The sequence below is a fragment of the Littorina saxatilis genome, linkage group LG1 (genome assembly GCF_037325665.1).
Source record: "Littorina saxatilis isolate snail1 linkage group LG1, US_GU_Lsax_2.0, whole genome shotgun sequence".
Lineage (NCBI taxonomy): Eukaryota > Metazoa > Mollusca > Gastropoda > Littorinimorpha > Littorinidae > Littorina > Littorina saxatilis.
Window position 1 is genome coordinate 51,806,323 of NC_090245.1, and position 23,650 is coordinate 51,829,972.

Genomic DNA, 23,650 nt, shown 5'->3' on the forward strand with positions numbered 1-23,650 from the left:
TCATGGACAATGCTGTTTGGCAACATGTATTTCCGTTTAAAAACTCAAAATAGCCACTGAACAGCCACCCTTTCTGGTACCAGTGACAGTCCACAAAAAGCTGAGTCACAGAGAAACATGGATGCACAGTAATTATTGGAATGCAGAGGGGAAGGAGGAAGAGAGAGAGAGAGAGAGAGAGAGATACAGAGAGAGAGAGAGAGAGAGAGAGAGAGAGAGAGAGAGGTACAGAGAGAGAGAGAGAGGTACAGAGAGAGAGAGAGACAGAGAGAGAGAGATACAGAGAGAGAGAGAGAGAGAGAGAGAGAGAGAAACACAGACAGAGAAATGATGATAATAATGATGGAAGTTTATTTTAGTTTTTACAAGTACATGTATAGAGGTTTCAGGCTAAGCCTTTTCTAACAACCTCAACTCTTTCCCGAGAGATAAAGACAGCAGAGAGAGACACTAAGAGACAGACAGACAGACAGAGTGTGAGACAGACAGACAGACAGACAGACAGACAGGCAGACAGAGAGAGTGTGAGACAGACAGGCAGGCAGACCAACCACAGAGGTTGCAGAACTTGCGACAGTTCGTCTGGGCCCAGTCAGCGTAGGCCACGTTGGTACAGACACCTCTACCAAAGTTTTCGCAGTCCGACTTGGTATCTTCACACGGCAGTGGTGTGGTTGTCTTGTCATCATCTGTTCAGAACACATATTACAGTCGAACTTGCCCTGGTGACCACCACCTATGTGTGTGTGTGTGTGTGTCTGTGTGTGTGCGTGTGTGTATGTCTGTGTGTGTGTGTGTGCGTGTGTGCGTGCGTGTGTGTGTGTGTGTGTGTGTGTGTGTGTGTGTGTGTGTGTGTGTGTGTGTGTGTGTATGTGTGTGTCTGTGTGTGTGTGTGTGTGTGCGTGTGTGTGTTTTGCTATTGTACATTACCGTGAGCTCTGGCGAGAAGGGGTGATTAATAAGTGTTCAATATCATTATTATTATTTATTATTACCTCTCAACAACAACAACAACCTGCCTATAGCGACTATCCCAAATGATTCCAGACGAGGTGTTTCCCATGTAATTTCACCTTTCCATAGCGACCACCTGTCTTGGTCGGTCCCTCAGGTGGTGGGTATAGACAGGTTCATCTACTAAGCTCAGCTTTCACATGACACCCATTGACACAAGATCTCTTTGTTTCAGTCAACCCAATCATTTTCATTTTCATTTTTATTACTTTATTGTCCCATCGCTGGGAAATTCGGGTCGCTTCCTCCCAGTGGAAAGCTAGCAGCAACGGAGTCGCGCTACCCAGGTGTCTGCGTGTTTAGGTGTATTCAGCCACCTGCACTTATGGCAGAATGACCAAGGTCTTTTACGTGCCATTGTGATGACACGGGGGTGGGACATGGCTTCCGTCTCTGGGTCTGCACATAAAGTTCACCCGTGTCCGTCCCGGTCCGAATTCGAACCTGCGACCTTCCGATCACAAGTCCAGTGCTCTACCAACTGAGCTACCGGGCAAAAAAGTATGCTTCCCAGATACACAAATACTACAATGGAAACCCCCTCCACCCTTTCAATACCCGGTTTTCTCAGATTTTCTGTTCATACCATCTGTAAATTGACCCCAATTTTAAGACTCCCTCCTTTTTAAGACCTGATTTTCTCTGAGCTTTTGAGGTCTTAAAAAGGGGTTTGCACGAGATAAGCAAATCAACAGTGACACACAAAAATGATCATCAAGAGCCACTTAGCACAACTTACAGCAGAATTCACAGAAGAGAGGGCAGTGTTCACGCGCCCAGCCCTCATAGGCTCCGAAGCAAGAAGATTTCCTGTACTGGGGGCAGTTATCGATCTTGTCCCGACACTCGCTAGCGGGTGTGAATGCCTTGCATGTCATTTTGGGACAGCACTGACCCTGCACGGCCTCTAGCTTGCACATGGGTGGTATGAGGGAGTAGGTTGGACACCTGGCAAAATGGGTAAAAACATTGTGAAATAAAAAAAATTTAAATGCTGAAAATTTGCTTCAATGTGTAGTAATAATGCATAACTTTTCTAAAGGGTGTGTATCCAGGGTTAAACCTTGCTAAGAGCGCTGTACAATCATTTGGAGAAAAAAAATCATAACAATATTTACAGTGCATTTACACAAGCACACACATGGATGCACGCCTGAACGCCTGCATACACACACACATGGGTATCGTGTCACTAATTCTGCATGTGCATTGACAGGTCAGCGCATGCAATCACTCTTACACCAAAACTAGGGAGGCTCATCATCCACAGAAGATCCTTCCAAAAGAAGGAAATCTTTGAGGTCACACACACACACACAAACACACACACACAATGTCACTCACTGTGCAATGCATTGGTACATTCCTGTGGCTCCATCAATGCATGTACAGTCAAAGTCACAACCATCCTTCCAGCTTGAACCTGCTGGGTGCAGGCTTCCCTTGTACACACACCCATCTGCCAAACAACATGAAACACATTTTGTACACACCCCCATCTGTCAAAACATAAAACACATCTATCTGTGAGACAACATAACACACCTATCTGTGAGACAACATGAAACACACCTATCTGTGAGACAACATAAAACACATCTATCTGTGAGACAACATAAAACACACCTATCTGTGAGACAACATAAAACACACCTATCTGTGAGACAACATAAAACACACCTTTCTGTGAGACAACATGAAACACATTTTATAAGACACACCCATCCGTCAGCCAACACGAAACACATATTGTACCCACATCCATCTGTCAGACAACATTAAACACATTTTCTACGCACCCATCCGTCAGACAACATGAAACATATTTTGTACACACATCAATCTGTCAGACAACATGTAACACATTTTTTACACATCAATTTGTCAGAAAACATGTAACACATTTTGTACACACACTCATCTGGGTCAGAGTCTTCACCAAGGGCGAGATTATGTGTCGATATCTGTTTCAGACAATGATTACTTCTTACAGCCATGAGTTCTGTTTTGTCGTCATTTAACTTAAGTTTATTTTTGTTCATCCTGTTTTTGACATCCTGGACATACAGTGTGGTGTCATCAGAAAGTTTTTGGAAATCACACGGAGGGGCAACTTTCTCTATTTCCATGTCATCTGCGTATTTGTGGAAATCAAACATGTGTCGCTGGATCACTTGCGAAAGGGGCTGTATATATATAACATAAAAAGGGTCGGACCGGGAACTGAGCCCTGAGGAACAACGTACTTCAAAGGGAAATATCGAGAGGTACAGTCAAGGATGCGTTCACACTGACTGTGGTTTGACAGTTACGAGGTGAACCATTTGATTGCAAGTGCCTGTGAAGCCAAACAACAGAGCTGTACTCTCCCCCCCCTCCCCCCCCCCCCCCCTCCCCCCCCCCTCAATCCCAATTACTCACTTCTTGATCCACCAATGACACCGTAGTTGCCTTCAGGGACGTATCCAGGGCGGAAGCCTGAGGTACCGCCGGTGAACGAGCCAACAACAGGGTAGAGCTGCTGGATCTGGGTGATGTTGGTGATCTGCTGGTTAGGATTCTTGGGGTCGGGGCAGGACGGCGTCTGACAGCAGCTGTCTGCCGGATCGGCTATCAGCTTGCAAATGGCCGGCAGGGCGGACATGTCGTACTTAGCACATCTGTGCGAGAGGAGAAAAGAGCCTCGTTTTATGCAGAGTAAACATGTGTGTACATAAGAGGAAAAGAGGGAAAAGGAGGAATAAAACCAAACAAAGACTCAGAACTACTGTAATAGATGGTCAGAAATGTGGAGAAAAAAGAGAGACAGACAGAGAATTGAAAAGAGGGAAGAGGAGGAATAAAACCAAACAAAGACTCAAAACTACTGTAATAGATGGTCAGAAATCTGGAGAAAAAAGAGAGACAGACAGAGAATTGAAAAGAGGGAAGAGGAGGAATAAAACCAAACAAAGACTCAGAACTACTGTAGTAGATGGTCAGAAATCTGGAGAAAAAAGAGAGACAGACAGAGAATTGAAAAGAGGGAAGAGGAGGAATAAAACCAAACAAAGACTCAGAACTACTGTAATAGATGGTCAGAAATGTGGAGAAAAAAGAGAGACAGACAGAGAATTGAAAAGAGGGAAGAGGAGGAATAAAACCAAAAGACTCAGAACTACTGTAATAGATGGTCAGAAATCTGGAGAAAAAAGAGAGACAGACAGAGAATTGAAAAGAGGGAAGAGGAGGAATAAAACCAAACAAAGACTCAGAACTACTGTAGTAGATGGTCAGAAATCTGGAGAAAAAAGAGAGACAGACAGAGAATTGAAAAGAGGGAAGAGGAGGAATAAAACCAAACAAAGACTCAAAACTACTGTAATAGATGGTCAGAAATCTGGAGAAAAAAGAGAGACAGACAGAGAATTGAAAAGAGGGAAGAGGAGGAATAAAACCAAACAAAGACTCAGAACTACTGTAGTAGATGGTCAGAAATCTGGAGAAAAAAGAGAGACAGACAGAGAATTGAAAAGAGGGAAGAGGAGGAATAAAACCAAACAAAGACTCACAACTACTGTTGTAGATGGACAAAAATCTGGAGAAAAAAGAGCGAGTCAAAAAGGAAGACAGAGAACAGAAAAAAGGAATATAATAAAGAACAAAAACAGAAGAAAAAAGACTCAGAAAGTATCAGACACTGCAAAGAAAAAAACCAAGAGACAAAAGACACAGGCACTGATCGCGGTACACACAGAGGAAAAGACAGGGAAGAATACTGAAGAATACAGAGTACAAACTTTTCTTTGCACTGGTAAAATCCAGTCCTGGAGTCCAGGCACATGCAGGTGTAATTGCATCCAACATCCCAGTTCTCTCCCTGGTTGTACATCTTCAAGTCATAGATACACTTGTCTGAAAAACAAAAAGGTTGAATTAAAAAAAAGAAAGAAAGGAAGAAAGAAAATTTGACTCACAAGTAAAACGAACAAAAGACATGCTGAGTATGCTATGTTATGTAGATTGTGGGTCTTGTTCATTGTGTATGGTTTTATTATTAGTTATGTTAATTCTAGTTATTGTAAAGCGCATTGAGCATATACATGATTATGCGCTATAGCAAATGTCCATTATTATTATTATTATTATTATTAAGTACACCGAAGAATAATATTGATCACAGGACTGGTAAGAAAAATAGACTACAATACGAAATATTCACTGGGACCTCAATCTAATGATCATTATACCCTTAACAAAACCAGAAAGTAATTAAAACTGTCAAAGTATTTATTTTTTTGATGATAGCAAAATATGTAACATGTACATGTACTGTAACTTCATACATAATAACGCAGTCAAGGGGTTAAAAAGGGTGTTTCACTGTGTTTTCAAATGAGGTCAAATCTGTCCCAACCCTACCAGTGATGCCTCCGAGGTTGTGAAGGTAGCCTGCAGGTATTTTGGTGCCCCCTCCGGGTAGCCCAGTTCCACCCGTGATGTTACCCACACCCACACCCAGAATGAGCTGCGGGTCCAGGGTGGGTTGAGGCGTGGGGTAGAGTCCGTTGGGGCCCGCCGTGGGTTTGAGATTGGGCTCAAGCTGCGGGTACGGGTTGTAGCCGCCCACCTTAGGCACGTCGCAGGACAGACTGGCACAGCACATGCCTGGGATCGGAGACAGGGTGCAGTACTTGGGCAGTGCTGGGTAGGATGGGCACCTGTAAGGCAAGATATGCATTCAATGTTGAACTAGTGTTGTTTTTATTCATAGTTATGATGCAAAGCGCCGAGAGCAGGATTATTTGTGGTTCGCGCTATACAGACTCTCATTATTATTATTATTAGGCTACAATCCTACCATGGTAGTAAAATATTAGTAAACAAATTTCAATTGATAACAAGAAGGGCAAAGCCCATACGACTCACATGCTTGACCTCAAATAACTAAACCTAGCAATGACATCATACACTAAGAACTGCTTTAAACATTTTTCCTACTCAAGGTCAAGGTCATCCAAGGTCATGCAACACAAAGCTGTTAATTCAAGACATAGGAAGTACAATGGTGCTTATTGGCCCTTTCTACCATGAGATATGGTCACTTTTAGTGGTTCACTACCTTATTTTGGTCACATTTCATAAGGGTCAAAGTGACCTTGACCTTGATCATATGTGACCAAATGTGTCTCATGATGAAAGCATAACATGTGCCCCACATAATTTTTAAGTTTGAAACAGTTATCTTCCATAGTTCAGGGTCAAGGTCACTTCAAAATATGTATACAATCCAACTTTGAAGAGCTCCTGTGACCTTGACCTTGAAGCAAGGTAAACCAAACTGGTATCAAAAGATGGGGCTTACTTTGCCCTATATATCATATATAGGTGAGGTATTCAATCTCAAAAACTTCAGAGAAAATGGGGAAAATGTGAAAAATAGCTGTTTTTTAGACAACATTTATGGCCCCTGCGACCTTGACGCAAGGTCAAGATGCTATGTATGTTTTTTGGGGCCTTGTCATCATACACCATCTTGCCAAATTTGGTACTGATAGACTGAATAGTATCCAAGAAATATCCAACGTTAAAGTTTTCCGGCCGGCCGGCTGGCCGGCCGGACGGCCGGACGGACGGACGGACGACTCGGGTGAGTACATAGACTCACTTTTGCTTCGCATGTGAGTCAAAAAGGGCAATCTCCCGATGTTGCCCTTTGGACAGTTGGTCACGCCACTGAATGAATCTGAAAGCGTTCACTTTTCTTCCTGTATGGGACTGCTCTTACATGGGGCTGTTTTGGGAGACAAAATAAACAGACCTGATAAAATCTCTCAAAAGGCATGTGGGCAGCATTGGTATGATGAACTCTTTTGCTCCCAGAAAAATGCATGCTCATCAAAAAGTTCTTCAAAGATTCTAATATTCCCCAGTGCATGGGGACATTTAATCTGTTCCCTCCTCACATCCCCCCCCCCCCCCCCCCCCAAAAAAAAAAAAAATTCTCAAGAAAATGGTAGGCTAAATACAGGTCTTACTTGGATGCACATCTGTAGAGGCCGACATTGTTGCCCTCACAAGTACAGGTGTAGTCACAGCCATCATCCCATGTCTCTCCGGGGATGTACTCCCCTCCCTTGTACACGCACGATGCTGGGAAGAAAGCAGAATGAAGGGATTAACACATTGTTCATAATAGGACATTAGTGTATATTTTTCATTGACAAATGTACGAGGGTGGGGGATGACATCTGTACTGCTGCCTACACAGCTTGGTGGCAGTGAGGTCGTAGTGATGTAAACGGATTGCGGCAGTAAGCCACAGGTGTCGCATTTTCCCTCATTGTCGTCGCGAGCGTCACAGGTTACCAAGACTAAGTCGCAGCAAGATCATTGCAACAGCTGTGTAGGAGGCGGACACCCCCCTGTCAATTACCCCTGGCCCTTCTGCCCTTCTACCATCTGATAGTTTTCAAATGTAAGATGTCTTCTGATTGAACCATTTTTTTAAAGCCGGGACATTTGGACCGATACATATTTTCAATCCAGGTAAAACTAAACCTCTTGTTCTCTGAGTCTGGGGACAACACTGATGCTTCACATCACAGGTATCACTGTCCCAACAACAGACAACACTCTTGACTCCCCACTTACAGCGTCCACCAAACATGGTCTGGGTGCCTTCTCCCGGGTGGCGGGATGACCCAGAGATGATGGTGTGGGTACCCAGAGGAATGACGTTGGTGATGGACGGCTCCAGTGTGGGCGATCGGGTAGGGGTGCCTCCAATCTCGGGCACCAGCTGCGTACCCTCCACAGTACAGATCGGCTTCTTGCAGCAAGCATCACTGGGGTCAGGCTGCAGGTGACAGTACTTGGGCAGGCCTGAATACGCTGGGCACCTGAAAGTTACACGCAGGGATCAAAACCTTGAGAGGTAGTTTGTCGGTGTTGTTTTTGATCTGATTTGTTTTGTTTTGTTTTTATGCTTCTGGTTTTTTTTTATGTTAAGTTTATTTTCATGTTTGTTTGTTTGTTTGTTTGTTTCTAAGCCCGCTTGTTTGTTTTCTTTTTTTATAAACAATTTCATGTCCGGACAAGTCTTTCCATGAAAATCAAAAAGGTTGCATAGTCATAGGTCAAATTCAAGTTTTTAGCACCAGTCAAATTCAAGTTTTTAGCACCGAATCCAATTTTTCTGCACCGAATCCAAGTTTTCAGACTCACCTGTAAGTACAGGTGTACAGGCCCTTCACATCATCATTACAGGTGCAGCGAAGAGCACAGCCATCTTCCCAGGTGTCTCCCGTATGGTAGATCAGACCCTTGTACACACAAGACCCTGCATATATACAGAAAAAAACATACCAGTAGATAGATATTTTACCTTGTGATGCAGATCTCACGCATAAACTGAAAAGGTAAAGGTGTTGCTAATTAAACAAACAAAAACGTTAAAAAAAATATGTAAAACAAAAAGCAGTGAACACCCTTGAACATCATCTGCAATGTGTATTGGCTATATATTAGATATTGAGAGAAAAGGGTCAAACTAAAGTCTCTACAAATTCCTTTCTACTTTCAGTTGGCCCTATAACAATGTGTAGCTGTTCTTGAGCGCATGAGACATGGCAGCACAGAAAGAGGTACAGTGGTACCTGCCATGAAAGGACACCCTTGGGACCAGCCAAAAGTGTCCCTTCATTGCAGTTGGCCTTTCATGACAGGAATACTTTGGTAGAGATAATATAAAAAGGGACAAGAGAAGGTGTCCTTTAAAGGGAGGTGTCCTCTCATGGGAGGGTCCACACATCGCGGGTACTGCTGTATCAAAAACTGTATGTAATCACACAAGTTTAACGCAACTGATAACAAAATCTCTGGTCAAAATGCACTCCAGAGAGAATGCTAGCTTTGTCCAAAATGTACCACAAACTAAACAGCGCTTACCCCTGACGCCGGTAATACTGGAGAGGGTGCTAACAAAGCCAACGCTGGCTCCAGTTCCAGTGAGACCAGTGGGTATGCCAGGTGTGATGTTGATGATGGGACCGGTTCCGGTGTGGGATGTCACTGTTCCTCCCACAGACCCAGAAGATGGCTTCGTTCCTGTGTACCCGGGCGGGGTCTGAGGGGTGATGTTGATGATGGGTCCTGTTCCGGTGTGGCTGGTGGCTGTACCGACGGGGCTGACTGTGGAACCGGTGCCAGAGGGACCGGTGGCTGTTTGACCAGAGACCTGCATAGGGGTGGTGGTGGGGGGCGATGAGGTAGGGGGGTTGCATCGAGCCCGCTTGCAGCACGTGTCGGCTGGGTCCTGCTCCATGGTGCATACAGGTGGAAGGAAGTAGTAGGACACACACCTGGACAACAACAAGGCTCAATGTGAGATGAACACTGACAATACAGAGGAACCCCCTTTTAAGACCCCCAGATTGAAGACTTCTTCCTTTTCAAGACTCTGTTTTCTTAGATGTTCTGTTCACAACCTCTGTAAAGTTACCACCATTTTAAGACTCACTCAATTGTAAGACCTGATTTTCTCAGATTTTTTAAGGTCTTAAAAGGGTTTTTTTCCACTGTAGCAAGATTTTATTTTTCTAATTTTCTGATGAACAAGAAGAAGATTATCTAATTTTGTAACATACTGCAGGATACTTTTCAAAATGTCGGACCCCTTCTCTCCCCCTTTCAACCACCCTCACCCCCCCCCCCCCCCCCTCTATGCCACCTGCAGCCTCCCCAACCCCAATCAGGAACATCAAATGTACATCATCCTGTATCTCGCTAAAAAAAACCCATGAATATCTGCACTAAAATAAGAACAGAACGCAAGCTGTAGTCCAGTCGACTCAAGGGAATTTCAAAAAGCATGTGTATCCGCACTAGCAGTGGAGTTGGCTTCACACTAGCGCATGAAATAAACAGCTTTCAGCTTTAGCAGTGTCGTACACACCTGTCGGTACACATGTATTTGCCACGCAGAGCATCCAGACAGACGCAGTTGAAGTCACAGCCATCCTGCCATGTCGCGTCCTGATTGTACAGTGTCTGGTTGTAGACACATCCATCTATGCAGGCAAACAAATAACAGTATGATTGACATTGCTGCACTGTACATGCGAGAGGGCAATCATTAAAGCGGGCAGAAAGGTAAGGTATTTCTTCTTCTGCATTCCTGGCCATGCTAAAATGTCAATGAGGTCTTCAGGGTGAAGTCCGTGGTCTGCCACAGTATGATTGACAGTTCATGACAATAGTCCTATATTACACAATTTTGACATTCCTTTCTACTATTCAAGTTTATATTATTCAAGTCTAAATAACTCCTGCAGCCAGAATCATTCACAGATACACTCAAGAAAAAATTAATAAGAAGACTTAGAGACACTCAGTCATTTGCACAATAACATTTGCTTTCCAATCTGCACTTTTAAGCAGGCCTTTCATTATTTTTTTCAATAAACATTGGCGTTAAATGGCAAAAATGAGATGATAGTGGAAATAAACACATTGATAAAGCACTTAATTTACTGGTAAATCCAGTGTTTGAGCCAAAGGTGCCAATGGGTGTATGGAGATAAACACATTGATAAAGCACTTACTGGTAATCCAGTGCTTGAGCCAAAGGTGCCAGTGGGTGTATGGAGATAAACACATTGATAAAGCACTTACTGGTAAATCCAGTGCTTGAGCCAAAGGTGCCAGTGGGTGTACCAACGCCTCCACTTCCAGTGAACGTTCCCTTGCTAGCGCCAGTGTAGATGTAGGAGGTGTTGGGGAGGGATGACCCCGTGACACCTGGCAAAGGCTTGGGGGTGACCAGCTGTGGGGGCAGGGGGCACTCAGGTACCAGGCAGCAGCTGTCGTCAGGGCTGACCTTCAACACGCAGCCCTTGTCCAGCTGTCCGTAGCTCTTGCACCTGCAGCAGGTAAATCTCTTGATGTTTGTGTTCTTCTCTTTTGTGTTTTCTTCATTGTACAGAATTGTTTATTTGTGTATGTACAGTGGAACCCCCCTTTTAAGACCCTCCAATTTAAGACTCCCTCCCTTTTAAGACCCTGTATTCTCAGTTGTTCTGTTCATAACCTCTGTAAATGTACCCCCATTTTAAGACTCCCTCCTTTTTAAGACCTGATTTTCCCAGATTTATGAAGGTCTTGAAAAGGGGGGTTCCACTGTGGCAGGAAGGTCTCTTGATTTAATGTTCTTGTCTTCTTTAATTTTTTTTTTCTTTGTACAGAATTGTTTATTTGTTTGTTTGTTTGTTTATTTGTTGCTTAACGTCCAGCCGACTACGCAGAGCCATATCAGGACGAGGAAGGGGGGGATGAAGGGGGCCACTTGTCAAGCGATTCCTGTTTACAAATGCACTAACCCATTACTTGTGTCCCAGCAGGCTTTAGTAAAACTAAATTAATACCTACTGGAAGATTACCAGTTTCCAGTATGTTAAAATAGGCTTAACCTATCTACTGCTGGACTTACATCAGAACACTAACAGATTAAACTATACATGAATCGCGAGACAAGCGGCAAGAGAAGAGATTTTTGGAAAAAATACAGGTGAATGAGCAAGAAGGCAGAAAAAAGAAAAGAATTCATGAAGAAAAAGAGAGCATGACAGGAAAGAGGAACCAAAAATCTACCTAACAGCAAACTAGAAAGCTCCTGCGGTTCCAAAAACAGGAGGGGCTTTTAATTTCATAACCGCAGTGCCCCACTGCGGGAAGAATTGTTTATCCGTGTCTGTATTTTATATTCTTATTTTTCAGTATTGTAAAGTGCCTAGCACTATAGTAGAATTTGCGGTGTATAAATATCCTTATTATAATTATCATTATCATCAAGTAAGACAAATGAGGATGAAAGTTGACAATTTCTTTAATCCATATTTTTGTCGACAGGTCTGACAGAAGAATGGTTCTGTACAGGTCTCGACTACACTCAAAGGCAGAGTTACAGTAATTGTAAGGCTTCTTTTTAAGCCTACTGTCTATATGATACTTACCGAGACAGTACTATTCTTGCACATTATCTATTATAGGCCGAAAAAATTGGACAAAACGCTGAGTGGGTACAATTATCTCCCATAACCATGCGCCACCGTGGATCCCAAGCACTGTCCGAGTGCTTCCCCCTTACAGGATGTAGGTGGCGCGTCCTCTTTCTTTATGAGCTGCAGACCCTCAAAAAGCCCATAACATATCAAGAGGGGAGGCGGGAGGGAAACTCTAATAGTACTGTCTCGGTAAGTATCATATAGACAGTAGGCTTAAAAAGAAGCCTTACAGTCAATATAACACTTACCTCGACAGTACTATTCTTGCACAGAATACCAGAGTGGTGTGAGGGTGATATGTAGAGTATTAAACTCCTTAATCAAAATCACTTAAATCCAAGGATTAAGATACCCAGGCAATTTTCGAACAGTACTACCGTAAAAGAAAATATACCCAAGAAACATACCTTAGACTGACGTGACCATGCTGGCAACCACTGCTGTGTGGTGAACTCAATGTCAAAGTCCAGGCCACTCAAAGCTTGAATACCACTGAGTCTACGGCAAGTGGCTAAAGCGATGAGGAACAATTAGTCTTAAAAATCAGCAACTTGATACTGATGCCTGCCAGGGGTTCAAACTCATTGCTACGCAGGAGTTTGAGGACCAGAAAGACATCCCCTTTGGGAAATGAAACCCGAGGTTTAGACACCGCTGCATTGCTAATACCCGAAAGGACATTAGCGATGAGGGAGGACCTGATCAAGTGTTCAGGTCTGCGACCAGTAGCGGCCGCAATCGTGGAAGCGATGGCAGATCTGTATCCAAGAAGAGTCTTAGAAGAAAGACTCTTCTTTTGATACACTTCCACCAGGAAGTTGGCCAAGTCCTGTGTTGAGGGATAAAGCGGCTTTATCCCCTTGGACAAGGCGAAGGTGGCCCAAGTTCTCCAGCGGAGAGCTTAAGTCGTAGAGCTGATTAGTTGATCGCCTCTTAGCGTTCAAGGAAAACTCTACTGAACTCTTGTGCAATCCTAGTGCAAGCAGTTTGGAGCGCACAAGAGCCATGCGGTCAAGCACAGACTCTCTGGACGTGGATGAGGGAGGCATGATCGAGGCTGGAGCAGACCTCCCCCGTCCAGATCCAGAGGTAGAGGGTCTACGTGGGTGAGACCGCGAAGATCTGGAAACCACGGAGCTGTTGGCCAGTAAGGCGCGACCAAAATCAGTCTTGGTCGTTCCTGCAGATATTTTGCCAGCACCCTCGGAATCAGAGATGTCGGGGGATAGGCGTAATCATCGAGGAGCCTCCACAAGAGAGTGAATGCGTCCAAGTGGAACGCATTCATGTCTCGAAAGGGGCTGACGTACCTGGGAAGCCGAGCGCTGAATCGAGTTGCGAACAGATCGATCAGAGGACGGTCCCACCTTGCCCACAGACGCTGTAGAACGTTGTGAGCGATGGTCCATTCTGTGGAGAGAACCTGATCGCCCCGACTGAGAATGTCGGCCAGGGAGTTCAGTTTCCCCGGAACGAACTGGACTGACATCCGGACCTGATTGGTCTGGCACCAGAGCAGAATCTCCTCCGCCAACAGGGAGAGGGACCGAGAATTGGTGCCCCCCTGGTGGCGAAGGTAAGCTAAGCATGTGGTGTTGTTGTCCCCGTTGAAAATCAGAGGGGCCAAGGACAGGCCGAATGGGAGGGCCCGAAACTCGAACACTGTGCCCTCCCAAACGAACCGGAGCAGATGTCGGTACCCCGGGGCCACCAGGATGTGGAAGTAAGCATCCTGGAGGTCCCAGACATGGCCCAATCGTTTGGCCGGATGGCCAACCGGACCGACGAAGGGGTTTCCATCTTGAACTTGCACCTGTGAAGGTACAAGTTCAAGGTGGAGAGGTCCAACACCGGCCTGAACCGGCCGTCCTTTTTGGGGACGGTGAACAGGCGGGAGCAGAACCCCGGAGAAGGCCGAGAAAGGGGGTAGACCGCCTTCTTCTCGACCAACGAGTTCACCTCGTCCTGAAGAGCCTGCCATCTGGCAGGGTCTCGAGGAGGGGGGAACGTCCAGGGTAGAGTGGACAATGGAGGTTGTGACGACAGCGGTAGAGAAAACCCCGACCACACCACCCTCAAGAAAAACTGGTTGGAGACCAGTCTGCCCCACATGCCGCGGGCCCGAAAAAGGGAACCGACGGACGAAAGAGGGGCAACTTGAGGGGGCGTCAACGTAGGGCCGGGACTCACTGAAAATTCTGCTGGCGGGCAGGCGCAGGCTTGCGACCACCCCCCCTGGTGGTGCTGCTTCCCCTTACCTGTCTGAGCACCCTTCGTCTTGCTTGGGAACGCAACAGGCGCCTAAGAGGAGGAAGAAGGAGGCAGTGAAACTGGCTTCTTCTTCTTCTTCTGAGGCTGGGAGCTGGAGGTGACTGTAGCACTTCTCTTACTCCCCGCCGCCGTCGCCGAAGCAGCGAGGCCAACCATCAGAGAATCAGTGTTCCTCTGGCGTGTGGACTCCACCACAGAACGAACAGTGTCCGGATGAAAGAGGGAAGAAGGCTGAGGAAACGTGTTCCTCAGACTCTTCCTCATATCCGGAGGCACTATAGAAGTAGGCAGAAAATGATCACGGAACAGGGCCAATAAAGTGGACCCGTGTTCCAATGGCCAATTCTGCCGCAGACGTCACGCACGATCGCACGGCATGCAAAGCCCGATCCACTCGAACCGTGTCAAGGACCCGAGTGGAATCGGACTCTGCCCGATCGGGAGGGTCCAACAGTGTGGACAGCGTGCTCATCCATGTCAGGGCCTGTGATTGGGCCTCGACTGTGGAAGAAACGGTGGCCTCAAGATTGTGGAACGAAGCAGAGCTCAGTTCCACCTTCTTGACCGAAGGCACCTCCCCAACGAACACATCACCGTCAGCCCCACCCTAAACACTCGAAGTCTGGAAAGGGAGAGTTCGAGAGTCAAAGGGAAAAGGGAGGGACGAAACAGATTGGACACGAGGAAACAGTGGAGGTGCGCCTCCCGAAGGAAAGCATGGCACTGAACCCGCGTCCTCCCGAGGAACATAGGTCGCGTTTACACGTGAATCTGTACTCCTCAGGCGATGTGCTGCCGCTTCCACCGTGGCACTAAGACTAGGGTGGAACGCGAATTGCCGGCGGACGGATCGTTCATAAAACGAGCCGCCGGCAGACGCGGCGTGAGCCTCCCGCGCCCGGGCCGAAGCGGACTCAAAGGACGAGAGGGCGTCTCAGGGAAGGACGTCCTGAAACTGTTCAAACGTCCTTCTAGCTGTGCGAGGACGAGCCTCCTGCCTCTCGTCCTCAGACCCCGGGTCCACGTCCTGTGTGTCAACACTAGACGACAGACGCTTAAGAGAGGCATCCGTGACGTCAAGACGCCGCGTGATGTCTGTCATGTACTGTTGGAAAGTACGAAGCATAGCTTCGGAAGTTCCATCAGAAACCGGCAAGGGTAGAGGATCAGTGTTAACCTCAGGGCGACCCTGATCCTCCTCCCTATCGTCCTCCGACTCACTCTCCTCTTCACTTCCCGACAACTCCTCAAAAGCAGGAGTGTAGGGAGCTTGAGGGGGAAGAGCCGAAAGCGATGAAGCAGGCTGTGAAGAAACGCCCACAGAAGCAAGAGGCCGCGAAGACCCCTGCCCCAAAGACGAAACGTCTCCAGCAGCCGAAGGGGGAGAAAAACAACAACCCTGCGACTGTTGGGTCAGCCCAGCCAACGAACCCCCGCTATTTATAGACTGAACAGGAACCCATCGGGTCTGATCAGAAAAGAAATGGTCCGGTCGGGGGTGCCGATCCGGTCCGGTAAGGTGGTCCGGTCCGGTGCCGAACCATCGTACCCACAGAAGTGTTCGGGTGGTTAGGTCCGGACGTGGACATACCGTACCATCCGGACCCGTAGGTCCGGTGGTCCGGTATGGTCCGGTTCGGTGCCAGACCATCCAGACCAACAGAGGTGGTCGGGTGGTCCCGCACCGGACCATCCGGACCCGTAGGTCCGGACCCGTAGGTCCGGTACCATCCGGAGGTCCTGTTCGGCACCGAACCATCCGTACGCACAGAAGTGTTCGGGTGGTTCGGTCCGGGCGTGGACGTACCGTACCATCCGGACCCGTAGGTCCGGTTCGGTGCCAGACCATCCGGACCAACAGAGGTGGTCCGGACCGGCCGGTAGTGTGGTCCGGACCGGTCCGGTAGGGTGGTCCGGTGTTCCGGCCCGGTGTTCCGGTCCGGTCCCGTACCATCCGGAGGTCCCGTTCGGCACCGAACCATCCGTACCCACAGAAGTGTTCGGGTGGTTCGGTCCGGACGTGGACACACCGTACCATCCGGACCCGTAAGTCCGGTATGGTCCGGTTCGGTGCCAGACCATCCGGACCAACAGAGGTGGTCGGGTGGTCCGGTCCGGACCGGACCACCGGTCCAGTACCGGACCATCCGGACCCGTAGGTCCGGTCCGGTCCCGTACCATCCGGAGGTCCCGCTCGGCACCGAACCACCCGTACCCACAGAAGTGTTCGGGTGGCTCGGTCCGGACGTGGACATACCGTACCATCCGGACCCGTAGGTCCGGTTCGGTGCCAGACCATCCGGACCAACAGAGGTGGTCGGGTGGTCCGGACCGATCCGGTAGGGTGGTCCGGTGTTCCGGTCCTGTGGTCCGGTCCCATACCATCCGGAGGTCCCGTACGGCACCGAACCATCCGTACCCACTGAAGTGTTCGGTCCGGACGTGGACCTACCGTACCATCCGGACCCGTAGGTCCGGTGGTCCGGTATGGTCCGGTTCGGTGACAGACCATCCGGACCAACAGAGGTGGTCGGGTGGTCCGGCTCGGACCGGACCACTGGTCCGGTACCGGACCATCCGAACCCGTAGATTCGGTCCGGTCCCGTACCATCCGGAGGTCCCGTTCGGTACCGAACCATCCGTACCCACAGAAGTGTTCGGGTGGCTCGGTCCGGACGTGGACATACCGTACCATCCGGACCCGTAGGTCCGGCATGGTCCGGTTCGGTGCCAGACCACCCGGACCAACAGAGGTGGTCGAGTGGTCCGGTCCCGACCGGACCACTGGTCCGGTACCGTACCATCCGGACCCGTAGGTCCGGTGGTCCGGTGTGTTCCGGTTCGGTGCCAGACCACCCAGACCAACAGAGGTGGTCGGGTGGTCCGGTCCCGACCGAACCACTGGTCCCGTACCGTACCATCCGGACCCGTAGGTCCGGGGGGTCCGGCAAGGGCCAGAGGTACTGTCCCGCACCGGACCCTAAGGTCCGGTACGGTCCCGTACCATGGGTCCCGTCCGGACCAAACCCTGAGGTCAAGTCCAGTCGGGACCCGTGGGTCCGGTTCGATCCCGACCCGTAAGCCTGGAACGTTCCGGACCCTTGGTCCGGACCATCCGTCACCCGAACACCAGACGCTAAGGAATGGCGTGGGGTCAAGACGGTCCGGTCGGAGGTGTCGGTCTGAGCAACAGAAACAATGTTCCCGTCGCCCTGACCATTCGACAGAAGTACCACGTTCTGTCGAACACCTCCACGTCCAGTAACTAGTCGGCCGGAGCGTTTCAAGAGGGACAGCCACCAGTCACACGGACGTCAGAGGGAACCGTAGTAGCAGTGGTCGTAGGCACGAAGCCTGAAACCCCTGCCCCCACAGGACCGCCCTGAACGGGGTCAATTCGCATCCCAACCCCAGCGGGGAGGGAATTCAGAGACCCCGTCATCTCCTCCGATCTCCCCCCCCAGGAGGCCGAAACTACTGTCAAAACAGCAGCAGACGACCCAGCGAGGGAGTTCAGAGGAGGACCCGTGTCCCTCCTGGCTTCCACAGCGGTGGAAACCGAGGAGGGCACAGGAGAGGCACCGGAAAAAGAAAGATTTTAATGCCAACTGCACCCGGTGTTCCCAGGCGGTCACCCATCCAAGTACTAACCGGGCCCGACGTTGCTTAACTTCGGTGGTCGGACGAGAACCGGTGTTTTCAACGTGGTATGGCCGTTGGCTGTCAAAACCTGAGTCTCTCCAGTAGCCCCTAGATCGGATTCACCAACCCCCAAAGAGGGTTGGGAATCGACCTGCCCCCGGATTCGAGCCAGGGGGGAGAAGGAAACCTTCCCCCCAGGCTCGAAACCGGGAGGAGCTGAAGCCTGAGACTGAGGGCCGGACAACGGCGTCGAAGGGGGGGAAGCCTGTTCCACTGAAGGAGAAGGAGAAAGAAGCTTTTTCTTTCCCCTCGACCTTCCCCGAACCTTCGACGGCGCAGCCCCGCCCGAAGTCCCAGGCTCAAGCCCAGCCTGTTTGAGCAAGCTCGCATTGAGCTTGCTCAAACAGGCTTTCTCCGCCCTCCCTCGCCGCAAACGCAAAGCGTTTGGGGAGGGAGAGTCGGAGCGCCGAAAGATCCCCTTCTCCGTGCGTAAAACATGACGCTGGGCGCCCGGAGAAGGGTTGCCCCCGGCAGACTCTGGTTCCGTAGAACCAGAGCCCAAAACAGGACGAGACATCCTACCTCGCCCTGTACGTACCCTTAAAGACCGAGAATTAACAAAATTCAAAGAAAATTTAGGTCAATACTCAAGTGAATGCGGCGAAACGAGAAGCAGACGACCGGTCACCACGAAGTAGGACGGGAGGCACGCCGAGTCCGCCACACAAAAACGGAGGCACAAGTTGAAGGAAACACAACGTAGCCTCAAGCCAGAAGTGGAATAACACACAATAATCCAACAGGTGATAGTCCACACAGAAAAGGAGCCTCTTAGTCCAAAATAATCCGGGAGCGTAGCAGAAACACAGCCGGTCTGACACGCGCGAAAAAAGAAAGAGGACGCGCCACCTACATCCTGTAAGGGGGAAGCACTCGGACAGTGCTTGGGATCCACGGTGGCGCATGGTTATGGGAGATAATTGTACCCACTCAGCGTTTTGTCCAATTTTTTCGGCCTATAATAGATAATGTGCAAGAATAGTACTGTCGAGGTAAGTGTTATATTGACACACAGGTATAGGTCGAACATTAATTTGAACTTCCTCTAATCATGAACTTCAAAATAACACTTAGTCATTCAGAAACAACACTTTTATTTCAAACTACAGCATACTTGTAATATGCGAAAAAGATTCAGAAAATACAAACAGCAAAGCAAAGATCCCAAAAACATTTCTATTTACAACACTATTTATACAAGACCCTTACCTCATGGACCATTTTACTACGGTACATTTAACCTCCATTAGATCCAAAGCTGGAGAAATTGAGCAAATTGAAATTTTTTTAGAGTCACAGATACAATCAAAGCCTGTCTAACAACATGTCATGAAGCAGATAAAACTAGAACTGCAATAGAACCCTCTAGCGATGACATTTTGAGAAAAAAGAGTCCAAAACTTTCCACAAACAGACCATACCAATACGCCAGTAAGAAATTGAGCTGGAAAATGTGGCGCTAAAAACAAATTGTCCATCCTTTTGTATACCTATATTGGACAATAACATTTTGTAAACCTATGTTAACACAGACACTCACCAGGAGGTATTCCACCTGGGCCCGGCGTGGGAATACCGGTGGGGATGTTGGTGGGGTAGCTCATGCCAGGAACCATGTTGGGGAAGGGGGTGGGGGTGCCGTTAGGGAAAGGGGTGGGGTTGACCAGGTCGCAGAACAGCGTCATGCAGCATGGCTCCTTGGGGTCCTGCACTTGCACACAGCGATTGTCCGGCACCTGTGGAAGAATGGGGCACCTGGGCAAAACACACAGCATTGTCGTTAATTAAATGTTGCAGGTGTCCAAGATAGAAAAAACTTTTCTGTAATCAAAAAGATACGGCATTAGCATCATCTTCACAAAATTTGAATTCAACAAAAACCAAGGAACAAATACAGCTACGGCTTTTTCCAGGTCAGATGCATGCAAAAAACATCAACGCTAGGTTTTATCAGTGGATTCAGCTGTAAAAACAACAACAAAGCTATTACTCCTTCAGGTCATATGCATGTAAAAGTTTAAAAAAAAAACACTAGGTTTTATCAATAGATTTAGCTGTACAAACAACTGTGGCAGCAACAACGCTAACAATTAACAATGACTGCACTACCATCAAAACCACCACCAACACCACAAACAAAAACAACATTGAAACAGTTCAAAAGCACTGACTTCTTCGAGCAAGCGTATCTGCCAGTGGCGCCATTCAGGCATTCGCAGACAAAGTCACAGCCATCTTCCCACTTCTGCGTCTCCTGGTATGTCACACCCTTGTAGTAACAACCTGCACATTCAACAATGTTCACAGCTACATTTCATTTTTCACTTGCTCAAATTCTGTTCTACTAATACTTTCTTCTTCTTTGCTATCAAAACCCCCAACATACATGTCTGTTTGATTCTGCAGTCAGATGCCACATATGTGAGTACAGCACTTAGGAGTAACAGAGACAGGAAAGAAAAGATAGCAGAGTTGCCAAATATTACTTCTTGGGGGTGAGGGGTGGGGAGTGGCATGGGGTGTGCAGGTGGGGGTGGTTGTGACAGTTACTGATCAGCATCACAGTGCAGCAACAGAGGTGCTCAGAAGCAAGAGCATACTGCAAGTAGCAACAGTATTCTCGAGTTTTTCCCTCTCAATTTATTTTATTTCATACTTTATCGTCCCATTTCTGGAAAATGTGCGTTGCTTCCTCCCTGTGGAAAGCTAGCAGCAACAAGAGTGGCACTACCCAGGTGTGCGCATGTTTAGGTGTAATCAGCTACATGCACTTCTGGCACAGTGACTGAGATTTGTTACCTGCTACGGCGGTGACACATGAGTGTGAAATTTAAACCGTCTCTGAGTCATCACATAAAGTTGAACCACATCCGTCCTAGTCTTTAACCTGTGACCAGAAGATCACAAGTCCAGTGCTCTATCAACTGGGTAGCAAGACCCCCTCAGACACCAACATTGATCAAAATTAACTAATCAAAAATGTTAGTAATAAATTTTCATTTGATTAATATACTTACCCAACTCACATATAGCAATTAACCCTAGTTCAGTGCTGGTAATGCTGTACGCGTCCCCTTGGTAACAAGGGAGACAACTCTTAAAAAAGAGTGACCAATACCCATACTGGTATCCAGGCCAGACCAATACTGAGTCCGTCTTCCTTATGCGCGCGCATATGCCGCCATTTGTCTTTTTTTCTAACCGAAGCGCAACTCACTTCCTTTTTTAGATAGATATAACCCCAATAGCAGGGAGGCGGGAGGGAATAAACGATGTGAGTTGGGTAAGTATATTAATCAAATGAAAATGTATTACTAAAATTTTTGATTAAATTACATATCTTATCCCAACTTACATATAGCAGATTGCTACTATAGGTGGGGGGAACTCACCATATCAAGAATAGAGAACCTGTCCTGCCGCTACCAACGCTGGCAAGGCAGAACTGCCATCCTGTCGTGTTCCAGCAACATCTCTAAGATAGAAGTTGATGAAAATGTCCTCCGAGCGCCAGTAAGCTGACTCTAGGACCTCTGATAGGCGCCCAGAACGGAGGACTGCTACATGTACTGATCCTTTACTCTCCTTTATATACAGTCGAACCCACTTAAAACGAACACGCTAGTTACGAATTTTGACTTATAACGTATTAGTTTTAAGTTCCCAACTGAATACCTCTTTCTTCATGCTTAAAAAAAATGCTTGAAACGAATTCTTTGTAACGAATTTATGCTTATAACGAGCACTTTTTGGATTCCCAAGCATGCATAATGTCTGTAATTTACTCACGCTTATGGCGAAATCTTTAAACTCGTCCCGAGATCGACATATCATATCATTTGCATAACGAACCCCTCTTTTAACAAACGCGTTTTCATCGCCCCAGAGCCGCTTTGTCTCTAAAAGTCACAAGGCTACAAGGATCTGCTGTGAGGCGAGGTCAAAGGCAGGTCCATTGTGATGGCTGGGTGGCCTTCTTTATAGACACTGACCTTCTTCCCAGGGGTCATTGACCCAGTTTTAGCTATGAGAGGTGGTTCCCCTTTCATATGAGAGAGGAAACACTTCCTGCACCCGGGTCAGTGACCGAGTTTAACCTATGGGGAGTTTAATCTATGGGGCGGTCTCTTTGATGTCTTGAGAGGAAACTTGGCCAGGGTAGTACATGCACCAGAACTGGTGGACACCATGAAATCGGAGATTGATCAGAATGTGCATGTACATGCTTTTACACGACTTTTTAAATTTTACTTCTAAAATTGTGACAGTAAAAAAATCAATCAATTCTCTTAATGCGAATTTCGGTTAAGACGAACTTATTTCCCGATCCCCAGTGATTCGTCTTAAGCGAGTTCGACTGTACTACAGTGGAACTCCCCTTTTAAGACCCAACAATGTAAGACTCCCTCCCTTTTATAAGACTCTAGTTTTCTTAGACTGTCAGTTTATAACTTCTGTAAATGTAGCCCCATTTTAAGGCTCCTTCCTTTTTTAAGACTTTCTAATTTGATCAGATTTTTAGGTGGGGGGGGGGGGGGGGGAGAAAGGGGGGGGGGGGGGGAGGGAGAAAGAGAGGAAGGACAAGAAACACAGGAGGTGACACAGAGGCAGAACTAAAGAGGCAGGGCAACAGCTGGACAGAAGCAGAAAGAACAGCCCAGAGCAGAGCGCGTAAAAACGGGGGTTCAACTGTACTCCAGCCATTCTCTGCCTCACCTGAGGTCGGAGCGGGAGTGGGGATAATGGTGGAGCCGTCAGGTCCGACCAAAGGCGTGGGAGTCACCGTGGAACCATCCGGCCCTGCGGTTGGTGCCATGGTGGGCATGGGGGTGGGAACTCTGCCATTTCCCACAATCTGTCCAGGTTTCAGGGTGCCGACATTGATGATACCCGGGGTGGGCGTGGCCCCAGGTCCAGCGGTGGGTGTCACCAGAGGGCACTGAGGTATTTCGCAGCATGAGGGGTCCTGAGGGTCAGGCACCATCACGCAGTTAGGGCTCGGGGAGTAGCGGGCGCACCTGGAATCAGAAAGAGATAGATTTGAACTTTCTCAATCATAGATGTATTTTCATTCCTGAAAAGCAATGTGGCGTTGTACTGACATCGTATGACAGCAAAAGGAAAAGCTCAGAGAAATTGTTCTTTGAAACGGTCAAATATGCGCACCTCAATCAGAAACAACAGGTTGAGAGACACTGGGACTAAGGCTAATTGAGGCTGAGGGTAACTACAATTTAGAGGGAGGTATAGCATTCCAGGAAAAAAGAAACATTTGCAGACAGAACATAGTCTTTTGTTTGTTTGTTTGTTTGTTTGCTTAACGCCCAGCCGACCACGAAGGGCCAAGACAGAACATAGCCAACGCAGAAACATTTCTGTCAATATGAAGTTCATCCTGGGTTTTTTTTTGTACATAGCATACACAGATTCAGTTAGACAATCTTTGTTTTCTTCTTTATTTTCTACAAGAAGGAAAATAAGCATGTATAATATCTGCGAGTGGGATAAGGGAGGTTGAGCAAAGAAAACTTAACCTGTTCATTGGCAGTAAATATTTGTATACAAAGCATTACCTGTATTTACCTGAACTGACAATTTACAATGTAACCTTCACACACACA

The 23,650-nt window shown here is 47.6% G+C and overlaps 2 protein-coding genes and 1 non-coding gene across 3 annotated transcripts in view; all 3 read right to left on the reverse strand.

Annotated features, from left to right (window-relative positions):
* The window catches only part of LOC138978206 (uncharacterized), a 34,674-nt gene extending 15,431 nt beyond the window's left edge, over window positions 1-19,243 (reverse strand). The window contains exons 1-13 of the mRNA XM_070350906.1: window positions 19,239-19,243; window positions 10,669-10,916; window positions 9,950-10,064; window positions 8,944-9,356; window positions 8,221-8,335; window positions 7,648-7,895; window positions 7,032-7,146; window positions 5,416-5,714; window positions 4,794-4,908; window positions 3,436-3,674; window positions 2,359-2,473; window positions 1,754-1,962; window positions 552-689 (exon numbers count right to left, since the gene is read on the reverse strand). Of these exons, the coding sequence (XP_070207007.1) occupies window positions 552-689; window positions 1,754-1,962; window positions 2,359-2,473; window positions 3,436-3,674; window positions 4,794-4,908; window positions 5,416-5,714; window positions 7,032-7,146; window positions 7,648-7,895; window positions 8,221-8,335; window positions 8,944-9,356; window positions 9,950-10,064; window positions 10,669-10,916; window positions 19,239-19,243 (2,374 nt within the window). The remainder of the gene's footprint in view (window positions 1-551; window positions 690-1,753; window positions 1,963-2,358; window positions 2,474-3,435; window positions 3,675-4,793; window positions 4,909-5,415; window positions 5,715-7,031; window positions 7,147-7,647; window positions 7,896-8,220; window positions 8,336-8,943; window positions 9,357-9,949; window positions 10,065-10,668; window positions 10,917-19,238) is intronic.
* Window positions 17,930-18,048, reverse strand: LOC138951194 (5S ribosomal RNA). The gene has a single exon (XR_011451045.1). It is a non-coding gene; the product is annotated as a 5S ribosomal RNA (ribosomal RNA).
* Window positions 19,244-19,552: 309 nt separating the features above from the next.
* The window catches only part of LOC138978297 (uncharacterized), an 86,483-nt gene continuing 82,385 nt past the window's right edge, over window positions 19,553-23,650 (reverse strand). Inside the window, exons 58-60 of the mRNA XM_070351018.1 lie at window positions 22,746-23,047; window positions 20,201-20,312; window positions 19,553-19,784 (exon numbers count right to left, since the gene is read on the reverse strand). Coding sequence (XP_070207119.1) covers window positions 19,553-19,784; window positions 20,201-20,312; window positions 22,746-23,047 — 646 coding nt within the window. The remainder of the gene's footprint in view (window positions 19,785-20,200; window positions 20,313-22,745; window positions 23,048-23,650) is intronic.